General features: G+C 45.7%; 1 protein-coding gene across 2 annotated transcripts in view; it reads left to right on the plus strand.

Annotated features, from left to right (window-relative positions):
* ESRRB (estrogen related receptor beta) overlaps positions 1–15550 on the plus strand; it is a 156527-nt gene that overhangs the window by 69659 nt on the left and 71318 nt on the right. Inside the window, exon 1 of one of the 2 annotated variants that reach the window (XM_021402917.1) lies at positions 11199–11427. The exons of the other annotated variant lie outside the window; for it this stretch is intronic. Within the exon in view, the coding sequence (XP_021258592.1) occupies positions 11378–11427 (50 nt within the window). The 5' untranslated portion in view covers positions 11199–11377. Of the gene's footprint in view, positions 1–11198; positions 11428–15550 lie in introns of those variants that run through there. 2 annotated transcript variants of the gene reach the window in all.

The following is a 15550-nucleotide window of genomic DNA, read 5'->3' on the forward strand; positions in this document are numbered from 1 at the left end:
GTTTCACAAAGAAGCAAATGTTCTCCTTATATGTTTGTAACCTGGCAGTTGCACTAGGGGAATTTGGTGTGAGAGCTCTGGGTCTACTGTGTTCAATCTCCCTTGAGGATGCAACCTTCTCTAGAGCAGTTTCCCGTTAGGATTAAGTAGCTATCAGAACATTGTTAGATATTCTTCCCAAAGTGAGAAGAAAGATCATATAAACCCTGAAAATGTAACCTGTCTCTGAATCGGCTGCAAAGGAAGTTCTCTTTGAAAGGCCAAATAGTACCTATTTTGTTGAAATAGGATCGTTTTAATATTGCACTTGGGAGGAACACAGACTGGGAGGACAAACCTCTTTTCTTCTATTTTATGTGTATTTGTCAGAAATCACATTGTTTTGTCTGGAGAGAAGTCTAATAGTGAGGAACTTGCTGAAACTCCCCCACTGCTGTACTTTGTGCCTAAATGATGTTGAGACTCCTTGGATCACTGATGTTACCTCTTCAAAGATTTTCCAAACCAGTTTGTGGATTTGGGAGGTACTTTGCTGCCACAGCTGGTTTTGCAGTAGCTTCAGCAGCACAATACAATGTACTGGTTTGACACGGGAAGCAAGAGAGAATACCACCACTACGGAGTAATGCAAGATATAATAAGAGAGAAAGAGCAGGAAAAAACTGGGGATGCTGAAAAAAATGTGTCTAAAGCTGTAGTTCAGTGTTGGCTCCTGCCTTTTCATCTTAATCTCTGGCATCTCATCAGTAGTGAATAGCAGGAAGGCATGAATTGACATAGCATAGGCTGTACCACTCATGAGTTCAGCACCCATCAGTGACTCTTTTCGAAACATTTCTGCAGCATTGTTCAGCAGGAAATTCAGGTGGTGGTTGATAGTTTCAAGCCCTGGTTTCCCTTTGTGGCTCTCTGACCAAGATCAGAAGAAGATAGTTGCCAGATGTGTCTGACTGGACACATCTAGCAACAGCTGTTTCTGCAGCTCTTTTTTAGTTAGTAGTGGAAGATTGGTTCTGAATAATGGAGGGAATTTTATTATTTTAGGTAATAAGACCTGTTTATCCTCCAATTTGGGGAAACAATAAGGAACTGTATCAGGAAACGCTGTACAATATCTTGAAAAAGAATTCCTGATTTAGTTTTCCATGCTGACTCTCTCCATACAGTTATTTCCTTCTGTTTAATCTGCTGGTCCCTCCCTCCCCCATGTGTTTAGGATCTTTAGATGAGTTGTAGATACAGACTAGACTGATGTGCTTTTCGTGCAGTTAGGATCTGACTGCATGTAACTTCAAGGTTAGTCTATCAGCTGTGGATTAAATTGAGGGTGTCTACTGGGATTTTCAGGTCTTGGTTTTCTCATTGGAGGTCCTTCCATCAGACATGTCTGTTAAACACTTGCTGAGTCCCTTGAGACACTTGATCTGTGTTTAAAGGGAAGGAGCTGAACCACAAGAAAAGAGAAACAGAAGTGGCTATGTACTCAAGCACTGTTGCTCTGAAGGGACCTTACTGAAAGCTCTGCAGAGCTTGCATGGCACTGGGTGCTGGGGGCCCTCTGTGTGCTTCATCTCAGCAGAGGCCTGTGTGATGATGCTCTTTCTGGCCTTTCCTGCTCTGGGAGATGGTTGATGTCTCCTGGATGCTCCAGACATGAATTGTGTTTAACTCTCCTGAGACCCAGGCCAGGAAAACCTCAGTAGGATTCCAAGCAGCATCCTGCTCCCTACTTCTCTTAAAGCTTCCCCAGTGGATACACATGCCCAGGGAGAACAGGAATTCCATAAATAAATAATTTCCTCTGTCTCTCCTGATCAGCCCAAGCAGCTGTGATTGCTCTTGAATGCCTGGGTTGCTTTCTTCTTAATGGCTTTTAAACCAATTTCACCCTCATCTGATGACCCAGCTTCTACTCTGATTTTTGAAAGAACAATTTCTCAGGGAGAGGGTTTTGGGCAGTGTTTAGGTTGTGCCAAAAGTTGTGGGTGAGGTGAAATGGTAGCACTGCATGTAAAGCAGTATACTGGCTCCAGCGTGCTGCCCTGTGGCTTATTCTGACAAACCTCTACGGGGCATCTCCCCGAGTATTGCAACTAGCATTGACCCTTGCTTGAGAGCACTGGGCAGGTGTGATGCTCATGGATACCTCACAAGTAATAGGAGTTTAATAACTCTAGCAGCACTCCTAAGTACACTGTAATTTTGGATATCTTTTACTGTTGAAAGAGCTAACTACTACATGCAAGTATTGTGCAAAAAAAAAAAAGTTGTCTTTATGTAGCAAGTATTGTGTGTCCTTCTGGGATCCATGGTATAAAAATGATGTTAAGATGCTTGAAAGTGTCTGGAGGACAGCAAGAAAGCTGGTAAAAGGCCTGGAAGGTATGTCCTGTGAGGAGAGGCTGAGGACACTCAGGTTGCTGAGTCTGAAGAAACAGAGACCAAGAGGTGACCACATTGCTCTCTGCAACTTCCTGAGGAGAGGAAGTGGAGAGGGAGGTGCCGAGCTCTGCTCCCTGGTCACTGATGACAAGACATGCAGAATGGCATAAAGATGCCCCAGAGGAGGTTCAGACTGGACACTAGGAACAATGTTCGGGTGGTCAAACACTGGAACAGGCTTCCTAAAGAGGTGGTTAATGCCCTATGCCTGTGTGTGTTCAAGAGGCATTTGGATAATGCCCTTAATTATCTGCTCTAGCTTTTGGTCAGCCCTGAAGTGCTAAAGCAGTTGGACTTGATGATCTTTATGTGTCCCTTCCCAGTGATCTCTCCTATTCTATTCTACTGAAGGCCTGTCCATTTCTTCACAGAGAGCAGGAAAAAGTTTGGGAACGTAAATTTGGAATGCAGACTCTCAGTTACATGTTCAGCTGATCTACAGAATCTCATTAATGGGCATTTGACAGCTGGTCAAATATGTGGGGCTTACACTGGTGTTCTTGTACTTTGTATGTATGAACTGTAGTAGCTTTAAAAAAAAAAAGTTGTCTTTGTATGGCAAGTATGTAATCAAACCTAAAGGTGCTTGGAATGTAGCCCTCTGCAAACCTGAAGATATTTATTGCTCCTCTGATGGGTGTCACCTAGGTGTGTCTATGCAGAAGCATTTTGTATTTCTGGAAGTATTAGTACTGTCTCTGCAAGTAGAACACATGTGCTTGGCAGTAGGACATGCAAGGTCTGTTCTGTATGTCCTTACGCTGATGGCCAGGTGTCCGTGACGTGTACTAGCAAGGCCTCGTGCTGTGTTGCAAGTCACTGATGCATTCCCACGGTGCTTGATTAACCAATTTAATGTTTCTCCTCATGCAGTGAGCCTGTAGAAAACAAGTGATCTCTCTGAGTGCCCTTGCCTAGTATCTTCCTTCTAGAAAGCCAGACGGGGTCTCCTGGATGCCACATCATTGGCTAGTTTGCAGATCTCTATTTTTGAAGAAGTGATGGTCTTTCTCGCCTACCATCTTCCTTCTGTCTGGCTTCTCTCTGGCCTGAAGCAGCCACAGGTTTAACAAAGAGGAGTTCTGGCCCCAGAATCCCCTGGGGGGATCCCTCCTGGGGATACAGGAGGATCTTGGTAACAACAACCTCTGGAACTTATGCCTTGGCATAAATCCTACCCTTTACTGAGTTACTAACCACGTGAGTTATGCTATATTGCTGAACATTGATAAGCAAGGTCTGAAAGATGAATTAAGTTCTACTGATTTCAGCTGACTGTAAATATTTAATGGAAGTTTGGTATGTTCAACAGAGGAGCAAAGAGACGGGCATTGGTAGTCCCCTGATCACTACAATAGAAGTGCTCAAGAGATGAGTGAAAGACCAAAACTGGATTTTCCTTTGTAAGTGTGGTGGAGACCAAGGGGATCTGTTGCTAGGAAGCTGTAGCACCAAAGTCACCCTCAGGCCACATGGGACCGAGATTTGAGTTTGCCTTAACAATGATACTGAAAAGTAATTTTCTGTAATGCTGCCACAAGAATGGCAAAGCTGGCAATGCAGAAAGGTTGAAGGCATATAAGCTGAAATACAGTGACGTGTGCTCAAGTCCATCAGGAGATGGCTTTAATGCAGCCCACAACTTTCTCTGTGCCTGGATCTCTGAGAAACTTGGAAGTCACCTCAATAGGACCTTTACAAAGACGTCTGGGGACTTGTATTTCCACACACAAAAGCGAGTGCTATCTTTTAGAGTGCACAGGGCTGCTTAGCAGAAGTAGAGCTTCTCCTTACCTTTGCATAGAGAACCTTTCTTTCTGGTAATCAGCATGCATCTCTTTTTGACTGACTACCCTCTTGATCTTGTACGTGCATACATCACATAGCTAAAGAAGACAAGTTTATATGGTCCTGAGTAGCCTTGTCACTCTTAAATGACAATTAGGTATGTATGGTATAGGTAAGGATTGGTTTTCTGGTTCTTCTTCAATTTCTTGTTTGAAAAAGCGCATGTAACTGTGATCATTTCTGGTCTGAAGGCATAGTTTTTGAATATTAATGACTTGCTGACAAAAGCAGTGATTTCCTAGTGTGTGCTTTCCTACAAGAATGTGGTGTTGGGACTCAGAAGTTAAAAGTACGTTAAGGTTGGGATACAGTTTGTTGGCAAAGCAGTCTAATGAAATATGAGCTGAGGGTGTGATGAATTATTTCCAATTTGCTTTTGTCGAGAAAGTGAAATAAATGTTGTATAAGTAATAAATAAACTCAGGAGGGAGTTGTGAAAAATCTACATTGTTCAAACACAAAAGTTAGTACAGAACAGATCTTCAGAGTGGAGGTGTACTTAACTGATCCAGAGCAGAGGGGTCTTGCTGTTATTCCGCTACTCATACAGCTGTCAGAAGGAAACTGGCCTCTGGCATGCCTGGATTTAGCCAAAACCTACAACTCCTTACTATTAGAAACTGGGGTACTCTGGGGCTGGAGAAAGTGACCAGAAGGGCAGTTCTGATCATGTGATAATCTGCTTTTTTTCCAGATTGTTTTCCATCAGGTTTCCTGAGGTCACTTGGGACCTGCAGGTTTGTCTCACTGTTAAACATTTCCATACAGATCCACTGTCACTGAGCTCTTCTGTACTTGGCCTGGATGATCATGTGAAGTCAATAGTCTTCTGTTGACCAAGGCTAGATGGAAGTTCTGGCAGGGGAAAGAAAGCCTTTAATCCTTGCTCTCTTCATCCCATACACTCTGGATAGAAACTTTTCAGTGATTTGCTTTATAACTGCCTACGTCACTTTCCAAAAGAACTTTGTTACCTTCACAGAGAAGCCAGCTAAGAGGAAATTGCACGCATACCCACTGTTTTTTGTCATGTTGTAGAATTCAAACATGAAAGCCTGGGCCACTGCAGCTGCTTCGTTGCTGTTGCTGAGAAAAAAGTTATCTTGCACGTGCTGAAGTTCCTGTTTCCATCACAGATTTGGAAAAATTGTCTTCTATCTTCACTGTGTTGGAGATGCTTTCTAACAGCTGTAACTCTGAAACATTTGGGTTCCTTTTAAGTCCCTCTCTGCTGAGACATTCAGCATTATCAGTGCACAGGTGAACACGTTTTAATTCTTTCCTTGCAGCATACCAGTAAATAACTGCTCTTTCTCTTGACAAGACAGCTATTTCTCGTGAGCAGTTCAGTGAGTAAGCTGGTACAGTGAATGCTGGGGTCCTGAAGTGGTTAGTTAGGTTGCCCAGGACTGCAGAGAGAAGCAGCAAATAGTCTCCCCACATTAGAGAAATGAAAAAGCATTCTCAAGCATCCTCTGTTCTCCTGATCTCCCACTTTGGCCTTTTGCAATAAAAGACTTTAAGGTAGTGTACTCAGATTGAAAGGTTGAAGCCATTTGGCTTTGTCCCATCTGACAGGATGAACTACCACACTGGGAAAGCCACGCTTGTCATGTCAGTGGCAGCTAAGCAGAGGCAATTTCAAAAATTTTTGATGCCATGTCTTCCCTCCCTGCTCCCAGTAGTATGCAAGCAAATAGCCCAACTGCTCTTCTATGGGAACCTGGGATTATGGATGGGGAAGCGTTCATTTTTGCTTTGCTGCAATTTGGAGAGAGTCCGAAAATAGCTAGTAGATGATGTGTAGCTGTCAATATGAATAAAATCACTTTCCAGTCAATGTCTTGGTCATGTTCTGCTTGGCCAAGGTGGCCCAGCTGAGGGTTACTGTAATACATTAGGGGATACAGATCAGCAACAGGTCAAAATTTATAGCTGGGACACAGGTTTTCAAAGTCTCCAAGATCAGTCTACCTCTGTAATTACCTGCCTTTTTTGAGGAACGTTGCTGACTGCTTAGTTAAACAAAAGCTAGCCAAACTCTGGCCAAAGAAGTAGGTTGACAAAACATGAAAGTAGATATATTGCATTATTTCTGAGAAGGGAGGATAGAAATCCACATGAAACACAAAAGCAAACTAATGATGCAAGAAGACATAAACCCAGTCAAAAAAATTTTCCTCTCTTGCCTCTTATGCAAAAGAAAGTAAATTTCTTACTACAAGCTCTTCAAAAATCTAGAAAACCGTATATTTTTCCCATTGTCCTTATTGTTTCCCATTTGGTAAAACACACAGTGTCTACTTCTTATTTTGATGCCTTGTTTTAAGTTCTGTAAAAGTTAATGCAGCTTCGCCTGGCTTTTCTTTGTGTGTATGTCTGTCTGTGCACTTTCATCTGAGATGCCAGCAGAAACGTGTTCTGCTCTGGAAACAGAGCTTATCCTGCTATAAACACTGCAAAGACAAAAGCAAGTAGGGAAGGACAAAAATCAGCATTGGCCCTACAGAAGTAGGTGTTACTAGAAGAAAAAAGGGGTTGTTAACTTCTCATTAGCAATGGAGGGACTGTCTCATACTGTTGCATCCAAATACAGAACTGGAAAAAACTGGAAACTAATGAAAGGTCACATTTCTAGGACAGAGAATTCTGAGGCAAAGCAGGACAGTAAGGGTTAAGACGCATATTCAGACTTACACTGTGCTACAGAATTTACAGGTTGATCTTGGGCGAGTCAAACTCTTTATGATATGATTTGACAGTCTATAGGTTGAGAATTATAACAACTGTTTCAGAGACTAGGTAATGCTTGAAGCATGTCTAAGGATGTTCAGATGAGCAGTATTTATATGAAAACTATTTCCTGTTTAAATAGATGTTGAGCTTTAGCAGTGGTGGTGGTGATGCCTTTTAGAGCATATTGTTTATAAAGCCATAAGGAGTGTTTTGAGGAAAGCAAAAATCAATATGGAGTTCAGTAGAGAACAACAAATTGTCTTTGGTGGAGACAGCAAACTGTTTTGTTCAAGTGTAGTAAGGGAAAGTAGAGCAGAGCCCCCACATAGAGAAGTCTGTCTTGTCCTCATGGATGGAGTCCCGATCTACTTACAAGGTAGAGGGTTGAGGGCACACAACACAGGGACTTCAGCTGTACTGTTGGCATCTGTAGTGTAGAAGGGTTGTCTTCTAAATTCATCCCAATGAACCCTGTGTAACTGTTGTTCCTTTAAATGAGATGGGGACTGGGAAAGGCCTCTTGTTGAGCTTCTCTTTGCCCAGCAGACAAGGCAGAACTGCGTGTACACAAGTCTGTTGTGCTCAGCTTAGCTCTCCTAAGTAGGTACGGTTTTTGCCATGTGCAGCACCTCATTCACTTCCTTATGAGAACACAATAGTAGGGCCTTTATAAAAGGAAAAAAAAACCTCAACCCCCCAAAGTAACTAGATATTATCTGCTGCTGTATTTTCCTTATTCACAAAAAACTAACCTTATCAACAGGTGAAATCAGGTTTGTTTGGCAAGGTTTGCAGGTTGCTCCTATATTAGTCCAAATGAAATTTCTGTCAGTCAATCAGTCATCTTCCTGGAAAGCTGATCGTTATTCCATGATAAAAATTTTAAAAAGTAAAAAGTTAATTCACTGAAAATTGCTTAGTCATTAAGGGATGGGAGAAAGTTTCTCAAGAAATTCTTAATCCATCATCTCTTAGAAGAGCCAGCAGAAATACGAAAGGCATCTTTTTGGGGAGGGGGAGATTGCGTATCTCAAAGAAGCGGTCCTGCTGGGACTCCATCTGCACTCTAACTGTGCTCTAAGTTAACTCATTGAAAGTCATTGCTCTGCATTGGGATCAGGTGAGAGAAGAACTGGGGACCTCAAAATCCAGTGGCTGCCTTATGATGATCCACCCAACAGGCAGCATCTACCTGAGGTGTGCTCTGCTCAGAGGCTGCAAACCAAGCAGGCTGGGGTGTGCCTGCCCCTCTGGAGGGAGAGCAGCGCTTGCAGGGCAGGATTCAGACAGGCCAGCAAGGGCTGTGCTTGCAGGACAAGCTAGCTTTGCTGTTGTGTGTGCAGTTCTACCTTGTATTTACCCAGACTGAGGCTTTTGGATCTGACAGCCAAATCTTAGTCTTTCTAAACTTATTCTGGCACATTTTTACAACACACATATTGGAAGGAAGGCCATCTCAAGATCTTTGGATGGAAGAGAGTTTGGCTAAAGCTGTGAGAAGAGCTCAGCAAGCACTGTGTGCAGAGAGGGTGAAGCGCAGGAAGATGAGGCCTCCTGAAATTTCCAGGTCAACCCTCAGAACTCATCGTATTCCTTGGGGAATTCAAGCTCACAGATCAGGCCCAGCCAGCAGAAGTTATTCCTTTATAGCCTTCTGAGTAAAGAAGCTAGGGCTCTGCTCAGCCTCTCTCCAGGTGGAGGAAGCTTCATTTGTTCACTTGCACTGGATCAGGAGAGATTAACATTACATTTCTGCACCACTTTGTAAATACCCACCTTACCCAGGCAGTTCTCTGTCAGCAGCAGCCCATTTCCAGAGTACAAACCCACCATTGTACTGCTGGTATCAGCTAATTCGGCCCCGCAGACCTTGTGCCAGGCGATCACATGGCTCCCTGCTTGCCTCACCTCGGCCTGGATAAAACTTACAGTGAAAAATTAAAACATCAGCTACTGGGAGAGCAACACCTGACTGCCAAGCCATCCCACTCTGCTCTCCCATTCACTGAGAGCCTGCGGTCGAACTAATTCTGCACAGTCAGTATGCAGACAGTGAGTGTCTTTCTAGAGAATATTGCTTTCAGTCAAAATCAGCTCACTGCAAACACCCTGGCTGCTCTTGCACCCTGCCCTGACACCGTGTGCCTCCTCCAGCCTCTCTTGCTATGTCAGGAATCCTCTTCATGGGACAGTCAGGTCATCAGCAGGTCCTTCTGAGCTCCAATCCCTGCAGGAAATGCACTGGTGCTCATTTCCTCATCGTGTATGGTTGCAATAGGGTTCTCGTGGTTGGTGAGATCCCTTCCTCCTAATCCTGGGTCCTGCTAAGGTTGCCCCCGAGCCCTTGTCTTCAGACTTACTGGCAGTCAAAGCATCTTTGAGTTTTCACTGTTCTGATGTGTCACTTAGGAGTACAGAGTGTATGTGTGTACAATTCCATTTCCTTTAACTCTGATTCCTGGAAAGATGTATACTCTGAACTTTGTGTCACCTGCAACATTCAGGTAAGCAGATTCAGATCTACTTTTAAAACTGTGGACAAGTCCCTGCTCTGTCTCCCATTTTCTAAACTGTTTTCAGTGGCTTCTTCACGTGTCTTGTATTAAGGAAAGTTGATCAGAACCCCACAGCTTGTCCCCACACAATTAGGGGACGCAGCAGGACCTACCACCAATCTGTATGGTATTTTTGTTGCATATTCCTTGGTGGTTAAGATCTCTGGAAGAGAATTTGTTGAGAAAGCTGTGCTGCCTTTAGCAAAGAAGGATGGTTTTGTTTGCTGTGAATTTGACTATTCCTCTTTTTTTGAATACGATCCGCGTCAAGTTTCTCCTAATATGGCTTAGCCTAAAGCTTTCGTTACGACATAATGTTTATTGCCATGTTTACAGCTGAACCACTGTGTTTCCCTCTTTTGCTGTATAGGCCCCTCCCATATGTAAAGCTCTCGAGGATCATCGCTTCTCCTGCTGCGTTACACTCTTGCCTCAAAATAGATTCTGTGCCTTGTATTAAGGAGTATCCTTAATGCTCCAACTTTTTATTTGCCTGACATAGAAGAGTGAAGCTTTATTCAGTTGTGTTTATTTCCCTTTTAAAAAAGCCTGTTTCTTGTTTGTCAGTGAAGGTTATTTTTGTGTATTTGAGCATCAGAAACCTGAGCGTGAAGTAGAGGTGTAGGAGAGGGACATGGGAGGTTTGCATCCGTGCCCTTTAGGAGGCTGAGGCTTGTGTGCTCGCACAGAGAGGATTCTTCAGCTGGGAGCTGGTCTGCTGCTGTAGGAAGGCAGTGAGGTTACACGGGTGTGAAAATGTGTGTGGGGATTGTGAAAGCCCCGTGACGGGGCAGCGGGTGTATACGCAGAGCATAGAAAAAGTCTTTCGTGAGGATTATTTTGCATTGGTTTTGATTGTGAACGTTTCTGAGGGTCCGTACCTGTGGGTGTGCGCCTGACAATACGCGCTTTTATCCCGAACGTGCGATTCTGGTCTCAGTGCCACAGTTCATTCCAGCGTGCTCTCAGGCTGCACCCAAGTCACATCTGAACGGTGCTGCTTTGAAACTGGCATCGGGCGCTTGTCCGCGCGCGTGCACCGAGGATGCGGGGCTGTGCAGGGAGCTGTCTGCGTAGCGCGGGGCTGCGGCAGCGAGCCTCGGCCTGTGCGTGCGGAGCCGGGCGGTGCGGCGCGCCGTGCCACGCGTGTGCGGGCCGTGTGCGCTGCTGCCCGCCGGGTGCTCGCCCGCGGGATGAACTGCTCCCGGGGCTCCGCTCCGCGGGGTTTCCCCTAACCCTAAACTCTGCGGCCGCTGCTCTCGGAGGGTGGGAGAGACGTGGGGCGCGCGTGCCGCCGCTGCGCTGCTTCCCGTGCCGGGGCCGAGCGGCGGGCCGTCCTTGCGCGTCCCGGCGCTGCCGCCGCCCGGCCCGGGGCCGCCCCCGGGAGCGCTGCGCCCGCGAGGCCGGAGCGGGCCCCCCCGGTCGTGCCTCCCCCAGCCGCGCTCCAAGCCCAGCCCCCGCGCGGGAGCCAATCGCCGCTCGCCCGTCTCCATCCATCTCCCGGTGTTAAAGCTACAGCGGGGCTCGGGGCGGCGAAATCCCCCGTGGCTGGGTCCTGCGCGCCGCCCGCCTCCCGCCGCTGCCAGTGTCCGGGCGCGGAGCGGAGCGCAGCGGAGCTGCGGGCCCGGCCCGGCCCGTCCGTCTCTGCCCTGCCGCCGGGCTCGGCCGGCTCCCTGCCGCGGCTCCACGCCCGGCGCCCGAGTTGTCCTCTTGTTGTTCCCCTTCTTTCTTTTCTTTCTTTCTCTCTCTCTCTTTTTTTTTTTTCTTCTCCAACCGGGAATGCTCAAAGTGGACTGATGGACATTTCCGAGCTGTGCATCTCTGACCCGCTCGGCTACCACAACCAGTGAGTGTGCCGCGCCGGGTGAGCCGCGAGCGGGCGGGGGCCGGCACCGCTGCCGGTGCGACGGGACGGGGCCGTGACCCGGCGCGCCCTTGCCTCGCCGCGGGGATAGGAGCGGGCAGGTGCCGCGGGGGAGCGCCGGGAGTCGGTGCGCGGGGCCGGCGCTTTATTTCCCCGTAACTTCTCCCTCTAACGTTTCATCTCCTAGGAACGGCCTGACGCTGAGCGCTGGCAGTCCAGTCTGCACAGTTGTACTTTCCGTCGGTGCTAGAATTTTTATTACATGGATTCCGAGGCGCCTATAAGGAGATAGATATAGAATTGCAGAAAGTAGATCCGCTGAAACACTGTTGTGATTTTTTTGTCGTTGTTGTTACAAAACTCGTATTTTGCCCGAAATCCCCTTCGGAAAAAGGGGTTTCCCACAGCTCGCTGTCCGGGGTGCCTGCCCGGGGAGGAGCAGAGCAGCGGGGCTGGCGGCAGCATCCCGAGCCGGGACCGCTGGCAGCTCCCCCAGCACCTACCGCTGCTCTTTGTATCCTGCGCGGAGCGGTGCCCGGTAACGCTGCGTTCAGAGCCGTTAAGTTTGGTTTGATCTTTTTGGGGGAAGTTCGGAAACAAGGCAAAATCTTCTCAGCGTTTGCATCCAGCTCACTGGAGCGCTTCAGTTCAGTGTGCGTTTCTCCCCTCCGACAGATCTCCCCGAGCGGAGTCCCCTTTTGTGTTTTCGTCTTAATCCGTGTGTCACCTCCACGGGTTCCGTGGTGTCATCGGGAGGGGGGCAGGGGGTAGGAGTGAGGTCATTTGCCTGTTTCAGTGTGTTTATTTTAAGAACGCATTCTATTTAGTAAAATTAAAATATTTGAAACCAACCAAACCCGCAATGATACTTCTCTCTCTTTCCTCTTTACAGCTGCCCTTTATCCGTCTGTCTGTCTTGCTTGCTGATATTGTCTGTCCTTACACTCGTTTCTCCCTACTTTAATCCCCGGCTTCCAGCAGTTTCATTAAAACGTGACTTAGTATTGTTAATAGAAATTAATAGTCTAACTCATGTGATTTTCTTTTCCCTACTGGTGCTTCGCTTGTGGCAGCTCCGTTCTGAATTAAAAATAAGCAAACTGTTTCTTAGGGGAAATGCATTCTATATGCTCTTGGGAGTCTTTTAATCTTAAGTCAAAAAATAGAAAGTGCATTTACCTTCATTTAAAAACAAAAAACATCAAAACAACAGAACAAAATGCCACAGTCAAAAGGCAGATCATAATCACTTGCTATAGTGTCTCTCAACTTTTTCCTTTTATTTGTTCTACTTTTGGAATTGAGAAAAGAAACTCCACCAGCATGAACGCAGTGAGAAGGGATCTGCACGTTGGATTGCTGTCCCTGTGCTATGTCACAGGGGCTCTCGGGCAGCTCCCAGCCCAGAACAGAGCCTTACCGTGTTCCCAACCATTTGACCACCCAACAGGCAGGTGGAGGTGGCCCTGGGGAAATGCTGCTGAGCATCCACGGCTTTGCAGTAGGCAGAGATCTGCTCTTTGCAATGAGAAACTGTTGGAGTGCTTTTAGTTGAGAGGAGAGCTTGATGTGGCTCTGTGTGCCAGCTAGCTGCCATCCTAACATTGATGAGGCTGGGGGAGGGAGACCAAGAAATACCATTTTAAATATTTCAATCCATATTTTTCTTTAATTAGAGGAGTGCAGTGATGAAGTGGGGAAGTATGGCTGAGTCTGGGAAAAGTTAGTGAGAGAAAGAAAAGGTGTGAGAAGCCTTAAACCATGGAAAAATTGAAGTATATGTGCAGTGTGTCAGTTTTTGCTTGGGTTTATGTTCTGGTGTTGTTAGGGTTAGATTTTGGCTTGCATTCTTGTAGCTGAGGATAAGAGTTGACCCAATATGTACCTCTTGAGCCGCTTCTTCCTCCGCTGTAACACAATTATTTATGAATGTATCGGGTAAATACAGGTATTGTAGTTGTGCCTGTATCGCTACCTGGTTGTGTGAGTGTACCATGCTTTTTGTTCGGAGCGAGTCTTCTTCCTGACTGCCAAACACTGAAAAAGATTTTCATAGTTATTTTCCTTTTTAAAAAAAAATGCTTTTAATTATGTGGGCAGCATTTGTTGTCAAATTAAACCTTAATTTAAGAGTGAATTTAAAAATATCGCAGACTGCCTCTTCTTGTTTAGTTGCCTGTTAAGCTATAGGAAACAATGGGAGGAAAGAGAATGTGGCTGGAGAGGGAGATGGAGTCACTCGATAGGGGATCCATACAGTTACCTGGAAACTGTATTTCACCTTGCAACTATGGAGAGAGAGACGATGACCAAGGAGAGGAGAGGTGACTCCCTTCACCCTGGAGTTTAAGGAGAGCTTAATATTTGTAATGGACTCAAAAGTGAACAAAAATGAACAAAAGAAAGGAATTAATTATCCCTCATCGCACTCTTGAGGTTTTGGATTTGTCTTCTGAAGCAGTGAAAGTTCCCTTTCCTCTGTCCATGTGTGTTGGTCTGAGTGATGTTCCATTCAGCGGGCTGTGTGCTTTCCTGCAGCACAGGGTCTTGCAGTGAGAGTAAGAAAATACGGATTCCTGACACTGACCCTCTGTTTTTGACCCTGGGTGTCCTACGGCAGTGTACGTGTTTGGTTTCTTGTACAGGAATCCGCTCTTCGGTGACCGCTTTCTACCTTTTGGTACTGACCTTTGGGAGAATTATTCCTGGGGTAGGTGATATAGCTCTGAGGGAGAACCTTTTGCATGACTTCCAATTGGGAAGCTAACAAAGGCAGTGATTTGTACCTGTGGTTTGTCTCTCAGGTGAGGCATACTGCGCGAATACATTAGTTACACAGTACTGACAATGTCTGGCTGCAGTACAGCGGGAAGGGAGCGCGCGTACAGGCACCGGGAACAGCACCCAGACAGACAAAATAGGTGGTTATATTCACACAAACGTGTACATATATGAAATATGGGGTTATATGCACGTACATAGGTACGGTCACACAGAATATTGGAATTGTGTATCTCTCATATGCAATCCTCATACTGTTTCAAAGGGAGCGGCTTTACTTTTGTATATTAACTTCCACGTCTCAGGGAATTTCTTCTGCCTAGCTATAGCTGCCAGGAGAAATACTGACAGGACTGCAAAATTGCCATCTCTGTTTCTAATTAATATTCTCCATGACAGACAGAAACTGACCAAGTAACCATAATGAAGGGAAAATAAAAATCACTGGCAAATAAGGGCATGTTGCCAGATGCTATGTCTCTTACACTGTTTCCTCTGATGTACAAGAAAGACACATGAGTCACTGATCTGATAAAAATGAAAATTATTTTATGGGCAGAAAGGAAAAGTTGAAAGGAATATCTGATATATTTGATAGAGGGACGGAAACGTATAACATTAGAATTTTAAGTCAATGAAACAGCGAATTCTGGATCCCGCAGCAGAGAATTGACAAAGTTGTTGTCACTGACTCTAATGCACAGACTGAGGAAATGTGACTTAATCTGAGAGGTTACTGGAAATGTCCGTATTCCGTGAATGGGAGGAAATCTGAGTCAGAGAAGCTGAATGCAGCGGTCTGGTCTGACTGTCCCTGAAAGTCTGGGGCAGGGAGGAGTTGTTAACTGGGGAGCATGGGGAGGGAGTTGTGTGCTTTATTGACAGAATAAACTGAAAAACCTCTGTACGGGAAACAGTCTGGTTGCAGGGTTCCTGACTAAGTTCCCACTGCAAAGTGGGGTCTTGGTGTACTGTGCTTATTAAGCATGAGGCTGATGAGGAAATTGGTATCTTTACAACATTCGTATTAACTTTTCCCTCCTTTTCCAATTCCACTTGTGAAAGTAAAGATGGTCTAATCATTATCAATTATTGAGAAATATGGAAAGATCAATATATTTTAAAAAGTAGGATTTTTTTCACTGTATTGATTTGAAGTAATCAATAAATATTGCATTTAGCCTGAGAGGGGAAAGACTTTGGAGAGATTGCATCAGAGAAAGTTGCTGTGACAGAGATTTCCCATTTTCTCCCTTTCCAAGGAACACTGCTGTATCCCCCGTGCCCTTTTTGCTGCTATTCGCCAGCCCCGTTTTGGCTCCTT

Source organism: Numida meleagris, chromosome 6, assembly GCF_002078875.1.
Source record: "Numida meleagris isolate 19003 breed g44 Domestic line chromosome 6, NumMel1.0, whole genome shotgun sequence".
NCBI lineage: Eukaryota > Metazoa > Chordata > Aves > Galliformes > Numididae > Numida > Numida meleagris.